Source organism: Myotis lucifugus, unplaced genomic scaffold, assembly GCF_000147115.1.
Source record: "Myotis lucifugus unplaced genomic scaffold, Myoluc2.0 scaffold_14, whole genome shotgun sequence".
NCBI classification, from domain to species: Eukaryota; Metazoa; Chordata; class Mammalia; order Chiroptera; family Vespertilionidae; genus Myotis; species Myotis lucifugus.
Window position 1 is genome coordinate 11,699,276 of NW_005871062.1, and position 11,190 is coordinate 11,710,465.

Sequence of the window (11,190 nt, forward strand, 5' to 3'; positions counted from 1 at the left end):
GACTAATAAGATATGAACATTTCAACCAATAGAGGGAGACATATTATATGACAAGAAGCTGAGGGTGAATTTTACAAGGTGGTTATAATTTATATTCAATCATCAGTTACTGAGTAAAAATGAGTTTAGTATATCACTTTAATAATAAAAAGTTGTTCCTATTTCACAGCCCACAATAATTAGTCTATCACTGGAAGATGACTTACACTGTATTTAGTAATTCACAACATTAAAAGGAATTCGTTCCAAGTGAACACAAAGACAGAGCCCTTGCCTTCATAGAGTACATGTATACACAGAGTTCTTTTCTTCTAACGAAATAATCTTACTTCGCCCTAGCCAGTTTGGCTCGGTGAATAGAGCACTGGCCTGCAGACCAAAGGGTTCTAGGTTTGATTCTAGTCAAGGGCACATACGTCAGTTGCAGGGTCCTCCCTATCCCTGGGCCCTGGTTGGGGCTTGTGCAGGAGGCAACCAATCAATGTGTTTCTCTCACATCGATATTTCTCTGTCATTCCCTCTCTTTTCTACTCTCTCTAAAAAATCAATGGAAAAATAACCTCAGGTGAGGATCAAAAAAATAATATTAATCTTACTTCTCTTATAACTACTATTATTGTTATAAAATTTCCTATTATAGTGATAAAGCCAGTTTATATAGTAATGGAAAGAAATGTCTGAATAAAAGAGCACTGTTTTTGAATTAATACTTTGGATTAGAATTCTGGCAAATTCTGCTTTAGCCTTTTTTCCCTTAAATGTATCTCTCCACTACCTCCTCTTCAATAATGTCTTTAATTAGCTAAAGATCTCATTGTATGTTTATGATGGTAAAAATGAGATCTGTAAACAGGACTTAAAATGAGTAGGTTGACTATCACACCATACCTATACAAGTCTGCTTCTGGTTGCTGACATTCTATCACAGCTACAAGAGTGTCCAAATTAGCAACTGTTTGTAATTTTGCTGTTTCTGGAACTGCCACATGAGTCTGAAAAAAAAACACAAGGATTAAACTGCAGTTTCAAGATCTAAATGGGACCCTACAAATCATCTATTTCTTTTTGAAAAAATAATTTATTTTTCAGTTACAGTAGACATACAATATTATATAGATTATAATATAATCAGGTGTACAACTGTGATTAGACATTTATATAACTTACTAAGTGATCCCCTCTGATAAATCTAGCAACCATCTGGCACCATATATACATATATATTCCCTATGCTGTACTTTATATCCTCATCTATTTCAAACCTCCCTTATCTAAAAAAAACACCAAAATATTAAAATATTTTATTTTTCCTAAAAACACTTCCCATTTTTCTTTAACTTGACTAAACTATGTGAGGCTACCCTTGAAATAAATATATAACATTATTTCTTTTAAAAAACTTAGTGATTCTTAAAATTTTCAGTAATTTAAAAATATTTCACCTTTATCAGGTCAAATTTTATTACCTTAACCAAAGGAAAATATCACTATAATCCAAAGGCATTTTATACACATACAAACCTTTAGGTTAGTTTCTCCATCCAAACTAGCAGTTGTAATGTGACAAGAACCATCGGGTCGATCTGAGGACAGAAGCACCAAATCTGCAGGGAAAATTTCATCTTTGGCTATTCGAACAATATCACCCACCTATGAAGAATTTTGGGGAGAGTGAACATACCAATTTTAAAAGGCAAGGACTAATTGGGTTCTAAACAAGTAGTCTATCACAGTATTTTAATGTAGAAAAGCAGGCTTTTAATAAAATTAATCAGATTAAAGTTTGTGACATCAAAATATAATTGATATACATTATTTACTAAAGGCATACCCGGATGTTTTTTGATCTCGTTTTTACAAGGCCACCACTTCGAACAACATAAACAGGAGCTCCATTTACTTCATTATCTGAGTTATGCCGTAACCAATCTTCATACCCCTGTACAAGTCAAAAGAATAAAAATGTGTCCTTTTTAGTATAATTAGGAGATACATTTTTTTTTTATTTATGACACTATTACAGATGTCCCCTATCCTCTCCTTTGCCCATCTCTACCCAGCCCCTCCCCCCCAACTCCCCTGGCCTTCACCACACTATTGTCTGTGTCCATGGGCTATGAATATATGTTCTTTGGCTAATCTCTTCACCTAATTAGAAGATATTTTTATCAAATGAGAAAAAGAAACATAAAAATCGCCCCCAAACATTTCATTCACCAGAATTATATTAGGCTATTTTAATGCATATACTCATAAAAACTTGGTTTCATTACATACATTTTTCTTATTTTCACAGTATCTCTCCATTAATCTTTCTCAATTTCCTTATGAAAGCCTCTTCTGTCATCTTTATGGGCCCTTTTTTCAGCCTTCACTTTCTCGCTACAAGATTTCTTGTGTACCTGTGGTCTTCAAAAATTTCTGAAATTTGTATCTCCAGCTCACATCTTTCTTTTAGACTCTAAACTTGAATATCCAACTGTATTCTTAATATCTCCATTTGATATCTAATATATTGAACATTTCAAAACTAAACTAATGATGTTATCTTCTAAATCTGTTGCATTTTCAATGATACCCATCTTGACAAATGACATCACCATCTACTAAGCTGCTCATACTAGAAATCTGGGGAGTCACTTTTTTATTCCTACCTTTCCTTAACACCTAGTCAATCAATAAGTTCTATTGCTTCTACATACAAATGATATTTTAAACATAAAATATAAATTTATGCAGCTAGTCTGATGTGGCTCAGTCGGTTGGAGCATCGTCCCCATATACCAAATGGTGGCAGGTTCGATTTCTAGTCAGAACCCTAGACAGGGCGAGTGCAAGAGGTTTGCAATGTTTCTCTCTCCCTCCTTCTTCTCTCTAAATATGTCTATAATAATAAAAGCATAATATGCTACACCTTCCGGAAGAAGCCAGGGCTGCGAGGGAAGCCTGGGTCCCGGGTGCCATAGGGAAGCTGGTGCCGGCAGCCAGGGTAAGGAAGGCCTACTCTTGCATGAATTTCATGCATCGGGCCTCTAGTATATATATAAAAATGCATACAGCATTATTACAGACAATAAATAGAAAAAAAGAACACATTTTAAAACTGATGTTGAATTATTTTACTTTCTTAAACACTAGACCAATAGAATTATTATTTGTACTTCCAAAAAATATGGTAGGGTATGTGGATCATCATTAAAAAGGGAAACAGACATAAGCATTTCACAAAGACTAAGTGGACGTCTTGTGTTATTTCAAAGAAAATTCAAGAACTTAGAGGTATAACACAAGATAACAAAATGGTATCTGATAGCATTAAGTGATAAAAGAACAGAATGTGTTGTGTTCTATGTTAACATTTGTGGGGAAAAAATGCTTACCTTTGAAAACACTCTGTATCAATATCTGGACTAATGTACAAATAATGGCTCCCTCAGGGGAGGAGAACCAGGAGACGGGGGGCGGGGGAGGGGGGTAGGAGTATAAATGACTTTTATTATATGAGATTTTCTACTTTCTATTTTTTTAAAACATGTGCATCTATTACCTAAAAATATTAGAACACTATAACATATAAAGCAAATATTAAAAATTACTTCAAGATCTTTTTTTCAGGGAGAAACCTTTTGGGAAACCATTCTTAAAATATTTAAATGATGCAGCCCTAGCCAGATAATTCAGTTGGTTAGAGCATCATCCCGATATGCCAAGGCTGCCGGTTTGATACCTGGTCAGGGCACATACAAGAATCAACCAATGAATGCATAAATAAGTGGAACAACAAATCGATGTTTCTTTCTCTCTCTAAAAAAAAATTATGCTGGCCCCACTGAAGATGTGGTATGCCAATTTTAAAGAAATTTAATGGAGGGTCAAAACGTTTTTTTCTGAAACTGTCAAAAAACATAGTTCCTTTTATAGCCAGATGACATTAATAATAAAAAACATTATCATTTATAACACAAGTTCACAAATTTTAATCCATCCTACATATTACTGCCAGATTAATCTTTCTAAAACATTGTTTTAATTCGCTATCCTGTTCAAAGCCCCCTCAATAACTCTCCGATGTTTAGACCAAAGAATCTTCCAGCCTGTTTAATTTACCAAGCTACATTTCCAGTATTACTTTTTAGTACTTTCCTACATAGTGTCAAACATTAGTCAGTCATGTCATTTCACAAAAAAGGTCTTGCCTTTTCTTACATTTGGGAATTTCCGTAAGTTGTTTGTTGCTACTTTACCTTTTTCACCAATTGTCATTTTACCCTTATTCCAAGTCTCATCTCTAAAAATGTTTCTTCCATGAAACCCTCCTTGATTATCCAGACAGTGTTCCATCCTTTCTCTGAACATCTACAGCTCACTGGGTCTGACCACTACCTTACTGAACTATAACTGCTTTTGTGTTTGGTTTTATCTTTCCTACTTCATAGGTTTTATGCTCACAGAAGGCAAAGACTATGATGTTTACCACAGCACTACACCTTGCATTACATAACTAAAAAAGCCTGTAATATGCAAATATGGTTGGGAGAAGTTAAAAAAAACAAGAAAACTAACATCTTTACTCAGAGTATAAAAACTGATAATATAGCTTTTCTTATTTTGATAAAAGGACAAAGGACAAAGGCAGACTAAAAGGAGAGAAAAAGGAAAGACTGGACATGGCAACTTGCATTTGTACAATTTTTCTAAAATTTATTCTACTGATCTATAGGAATGGGCAGATAAACCTGAACAGTATATTCTAGCATGTTGTGTGTTATTAAATGAACACAATGTAGGAATAGTTGTTAGAAAAGAGAAAACTCTGAATCCTGACGTTGTAAAGGGAAAAAATCCTTATATCAAATTTTCTCTTTGAAATTATGACCTTTCATATTTCTGCTTTTGCTTTAGTTGTCAAGAAGCTCTCATGTAAATTTAGGAATTAACTACGTCAACCACTATAACACAGGTTTGAGGTATAATCTTTCTGCTTTTTATATTACGTGTTTTTATTTAACCCATTCTATAAGGAGACAGGATGTCAATAATAACAAATATATTTAACTTCTATTTTGCAGATTTTTTTAACTTGGTTAATGGCATCACATTCCTATTTTGCAGATTTTTATCAGCATTTTTCAATTTGGTTAATGGCATCACATTCCAAATAAACCCAGGCTATATTAGGCCAAATATATAAACACCAGAGGCCTGGTGCACAAAAATTTGTGCACTTGGGGGGGTCCCTCAGCCCGGCCTATGCCCTCTTGCAGTCTAGGACCCCTCGGAGGATGTCCACCTGCTGGCTTAGGCCCACTCCCTGGGGGATCAGGCCCAAGCTGGCAGTCAGACATCCCTCTGGCAGCCCAGCAGCCCTCGGGTGATGTCCACTTACCAGCAGGGAGCAGACCTAAGCTGCAGTCGGACATCCTTAGTGCTGCTGAGGAGGCGGGAGAGGCTCTCGCCACCACTGCTGTGCTGGCAGCCATCAGCCTGGCTTGTGGCTAAAGTAGAGCTCCCCCTGTGGGAGCGCACTGACTACCAGGGGACAGCTCCTGCATTGAGTATCTGTCCCCTGGTGGTCAGTGTGTGTCACAGTGACCAGTCATTCCCAGTCTTTTCTGCTGTTAGGGTCAGTTTGCATATTACCCTTTCATTATATAGGATAGAGGCCTGGTGCACGGGTGGGGGCCGGCTGGTTCCTCCATCACTGGGGCAACCAAGCCTCCTGCTTGTTCCAGCTCCGTGGCTGCCGGCCGCCATCTTGGTTGGGTTAATTTGCATATAGTCGCTCTGATTGGCTGGTGGGCATGGCTTAAGGCATAGTGAAGGTATGGTCAATTTGCATGTTTGTCTTTTAATAGTGTAGATTGGGAAACCAGGGCAAGAAGTACTGCAACATTTTAAATTCCTTCAAAAAAATACTCAATAGCTTCATTCATTCATTCATTCATCTGTCAAGCAAATTATTTATTGGAGATATAATCAGAGCATGACCTTGTTCTGGTCACTAGAAATAAACTGGTTTATAAAACAAAGTATCTGCCCTCACAGAGCTGAATATTCAAATGAAGGCAACAGACAAACAAATAAACATTTATTCAACAGAAACAGGTAGCACCAAATGATAGGAAGAAAAAAGACCAGAGGAGAAAATGAGAGAATGACATGGTTAGGAAAAGCCTAAGCTATCCCAGTGGAAAAGTTGCACAGTTGTACATGAGTGTCAGAGTTCAGGCAATAGATTCAGGATACATATATATTTGGGAACCATTAACATATAAATGGTACTTTAAGCCACTACCATGGATGAAATTACCTAAAAGGGAACTACATATAGAAAATAGGTCCAAGGGACAAATCTGTGTTACTCTGATGAAATAAATGACATCTGCAAAACCAAGTAAATATGTGACCATATGAAGTGATTTGAATGCTGACTGACAGTTTCCAAAAGAACACTAAAGGAAAATCAAACAGTGAGAGCAGTAGCATGATATTCTGACATACTAGATATATAATGTAATTGTTAAAATATACTACATCTCAGATTATAAAGTGTTTGTCAATTTTACTTCCAAGGCAATTTAAACCTTATCCCTAAATCTTATAAAATGAAAATTTATCAAATTTACATAAGAAAATTCAACTAACTCTCTTTCAAGTGGAAGGAACAATCTCTGTATAACTGAGGTCCTGCCAAGATCTTTAGAGAAATGGTAGTTATAAAGACATGACCTTTCTACAGATTCCTTTATTTCTAACTTGACATGTTCATCCAATAATAATCTTCTTTTCTATATCTAGAATTTAATACCAATTCAGGATTTGGTTGAAGCTATTTCCCACTAGGGTACAACTTTACATAAAAATCAACTTAACCAGAGAAAGTGTAACAAGTAGGAAAGCACTACACAATTTTTATTTAAAACTAGAGGCCTGGTGCATGAAATTCGTGCACTCGGGGGGTGGGGAGGGTATCCTTCAGCCTGACCTGCGCCCTCTCGCAGTCCGGGAGACTCAGGGAGCAGGCCTAAGCCATCAGTCAGACATCCTTACACTGCCATGGAGGCGGGAGAGGTTCCCGCCACCACCGCTGCGCTCGCCAGCTGTGAGCCCGGCTCAGGGCTTCTGGCTGAGTGTCACTCCCCCAGGGGGAAGCTCCTGTGTTGAGCATCTGCCCTCTGGTGGTCACTGCACGTCACAGTGAATGGTCGTACCGCTGTCTGGTCGATTTGTATATTAGCCTTTTATGATACAGGATGTTCATGCTAGAAGTACATGCTCCACTCCCCATAAACATATCCATTTTGAATTGTATTTTCTTTTTTTGTTAATTCTCACCTGAGGATATTTTTCCATTTATTTTTTAGAGAGAGTGGAAGGGATGGGAAGAGAGAGAAAAAAAACATCTATTGCAGAGACACATCAATTGGTTGACTCCCGCACACTCCCTGACCAGGGCCGAGGATGTAGCCTGCAACCGAGGTATGTGCCCTTGACTGAAATCGAACCCGGGACCCTTCAGTCCTCAAGCTGATGCTCTATCCACTGAGCCAAATCAGCTAGAACTGTATTTATTGAAATATTGCCAAACTCTACAAAGATGATTATAATAATTATGTTTCATATATAATTTGGTTTATACATATAAAATGCTTGTTTTGAACGCTTCCTGGGTGTGTCAAGAGAACAACATTTTAACAGTGGTAAACATACCATGAATCACCTGAAATATAATAGTGTGGCTTAACTCAGTTTATTTTTACCATATGGAACATCAAAAACATTTGCTGCTTTCTTATGGAAATTATTTTCTCAACAATAGATGTTACCTTGGAGTGGACATATTTAGCAACTTGCAAATGACATGGGGAAACAAGAATAGGAAGCAATTCATACCTGTTTTATGGCAGTTACTGTTATCACAAAGAATAATGGTAGTCCACTGGTAATTGGACTGGTAGGTGTATCAATCATAAGCTGGATTTTAAAAAAAAGAATGCAGAATATATTTTTATATTGTACATATCATGCTATTAACATCTTAAATCTCAAACATACTAGGAATTCTGAGAACACTATACAAAATGAGTATCATAGTCCAGAGTAAAAATAATAGGAGGGACATATTACACAGTGAGGATAATTTAGTTCAGTTTTACAAGTTCACTTTATTGGCTCTTATATGGGGTTAGAATATCTAAATCTACTGGATACCCACAAATATTGTTAGAGTAGACTCAGTCATTTATCTGCCTTCTTAACAGAGAGTACTTCAGTTCTTCTTCAATATTTGCCAAGGAGTGGAGCTACAGCTGCTCTGAATCTCATTTCACACTTCTTCGCCCATCCTGATAAATGCTGAAAAGTCTATCAGTAATTTTTACGCTAGGATTCAGAATAAACTCACTACTTAGGGAGACAGAGCAAGGAATGGGACTAGTTTCTTCCGTAAGTGATTTTGTTAAATCTAGCAGAGCCAGAAAGGGTACAGCTTGGAAAATGATGCTGCAATTATTATGTACATCATACAACTGAGGTTTTAAAAGCTGCTGGAGAAATAAAGAAATTTCTGCACTAATTTTGTTATGCTAGTTAGAATATGACTCTAAATAATTTACTATTAATGTTCCTTTACACCATAGAGGACAATTAAATTTGCTCTATTCCACAGAGAAGCTGAATTCCTGATTTTAGCTGGTAATTTCACAAACGCATGTTATGTGACACGGTTAGTATAAATTTCTCACTTTTCCGAGAAAACCAAGCTGATGTTCTATTGATAAAAAAAAAATCAGAAGTTTCTTCTCTGTTCATGAAGTAAAGCAATTTTTAGAAAATAGTAAATGTTTCCTCAAGCTTTAAAGTAATAACTTGGCAAGTGTTTTTTTTTCTTTTGAAATTCTAGGTTCTACTGAGAGAAAAGTTCAGAGTTCATACGAAAATTCAATGCCACATTGAAAGAGACTGCTAAAGTATTATCAGAAAAAAATAATCTTTTTAAAGAAATTAGTAATAACTATTTTTAAATATTGATTCACACTCAAGTTTCATAAGCTATTCTCTTGATATTTTGATATTAAGAAAAAAAAGCAATGTGAAATTAAGAAACTGTTAAATAGCCTATAATACTGGTTCAAGTTAAAAAAAATGGTCTCCTAAACAAAAATCTATTTTCATGAGGATTGTTAAAAATGAAAAAAAAATTATTTTAAATAAAAGTAAAATTGACATTAAAAAAAAAAAAGAAAAATTCACTTTGTACCAAGATGGCTCTATAGGCAAAAATGTGTCAAAAACATGTGCTGCATATTAAAACCCAAAATATTTATGTTCTGAACGAGCATCTGAAAGATGATGTTATTTTCTTGGCTTTGATTATGGTTATCAGCACCACAGCATATCAATAATGAAACAAATAAAATTAAACTTAAAATTCACTGGCTAGTTTTTAGAAATTTAGATGTGGTTAAATAATTGTATTCATTGAATATGATGGGTAAGCTCTGCAGAAAAAAAATATGACCCCAAAAGAAAATGATTTAGAACGCTATGTAACTTTTCCCTGACAACATATTTTTAGAAATTTTATCTATAAATTTAACGATCTATTGAATGATAAAGCTTACCTGAACCAAAAATATAATAAGAAAATAAAAATTTGCCACTCTTCTGAATTGTTCAAATAAATTCTTTGGAACAAAATTCCACACAGTGTACTAAAAAAAAGAGAAAGAGAAGAGAACAATAAATTAATGTTTAAAAATAATATATACTCTATGGATAGAATAATAAAAGTGAAATCCAATTTACTAAGCTCTTAGCCAAATTCATGTAACTCTTTTTTTAATGATTGAAATTTGTTGGATTTCTTTCTTTCTAAAGTTTACCAAAAAAAAATAAAATGAAACGCTTCACAATTTGTATGCCATACTAATCTCTGTATTGTTCCAATTTTAGTATGTATGCTGCTGAAGTGAGCCCTTGTGTAATTCTTATTTTATTGTTGACTCTATTATAGATGTCCCCCATTTCCCTACCCTATTTGCTCCTTTCACCCTGCCCCAAGCTATAGAAACTATCTGGTTTTTAGAGTCTCAAAATTTTATTCTACTCTTTTTCCTTTTACTATTTATTGGCAATTTTAGTATAATTTTTAAAAATAAGGTAAACTGTAACCTAGCAATTTTTCTACTAAATTCTTGATATTTTAGAAGCTGGAGAAGGCAGATATAAAACAACATTAAAAAAAAAATTGTTTAGCCCTGGTCAGTGTGGCTCAATGGTACTACTGTCAGCCCATGCACCAAAGGGTCTCAGGTTCAGTTCCAATCAAGGGAACGTACCTGGGTACAGGAGGCAACCAAGTGATGTGCTTCTTTCACATCAATATTTCTCTCCTTTTCTTCCCCTCAGCTCTCCCTTCCACTCACTCAAAAAATAAATGAAAAAAATATCCTGTTGAGGATTAACAAAAAAATAAAAATAAAAAATACTTTAGATAAGTGATCACTGGAATACTCACCAAGAAAATCTCATAAAGGATATGAAAATCTTTCACAATTTAAAGTAAAACAGTGAAGCATAATGATTAAGAACATAGATGGTAGGGGGTTTAAATTGTTCTGGCCTACATCCTAATTCAAGGTCACTAAATGACCTTGTTAACCTCTATAAAAAGAGGACAATAATAATCATATTGTATTTTATAATCATGTTATATAAAGATTGAATGAGCTAATATATTTACAAAGCAATTAGGAAATAACCTGGCTCATATTAATTGCTATGTGTCTAATATATTATTAATCAACTCATAAGCCTGTAATCTATACTAATTATAGAGGAATATGCAAACTGTCTGGGACGCCATCACAGTAAAAGTAACGACCAGCAGGTTGCATGGGGCAACAAGTCTGGCACGGGGGTTAGTGAGGGACGACCAAATGACTGAACAGCAGGCTGTGTGGGCGAAAAGGCCAGCAGGGAGGGCAGTTGGGGGCGACCAGGCCGGCAAGGGGTGGGGGGGCAATTAGGGGTGACCAGGTCGGCAGGGGTGGCAGTAAAAGGCAACCAGGCCGGTGGGGGGGGCAGTTAGGGGTGACCAGGTCGGCAGGGGTGGCAGTAAAAGGCAACCAGGCCGGTGGGGGGGGCAGTTAGGGGCAACCAGGCCGGTAGAGGGGGGGGCAGATGGGG

The 11,190-nt window shown here is 35.9% G+C and overlaps 1 protein-coding gene across 4 annotated transcripts in view; it reads right to left on the minus strand.

The window, feature by feature from the left end:
• The window catches only part of ATP11B (ATPase phospholipid transporting 11B (putative)), an 87,277-nt gene that overhangs the window by 68,641 nt on the left and 7,446 nt on the right, over positions 1–11,190 (minus strand). For 2 of the 4 annotated variants that reach the window (XM_006084873.3, XM_023750642.1), the window contains exons 2-6: positions 9,624–9,713; positions 7,894–7,974; positions 1,832–1,939; positions 1,522–1,650; positions 889–992 (exon numbers count right to left, since the gene is read on the minus strand). In XM_006084873.3, coding sequence (XP_006084935.1) covers positions 889–992; positions 1,522–1,650; positions 1,832–1,939; positions 7,894–7,971 — 419 coding nt within the window. In that variant the 5' untranslated portion in view covers positions 7,972–7,974; positions 9,624–9,713. Of the gene's footprint in view, positions 1–888; positions 993–1,521; positions 1,651–1,831; positions 1,940–7,893; positions 7,975–9,623; positions 9,714–11,190 lie in introns of those variants that run through there. The other 2 variants (XM_023750644.1, XM_023750643.1) reach the window with 2 other exon arrangements.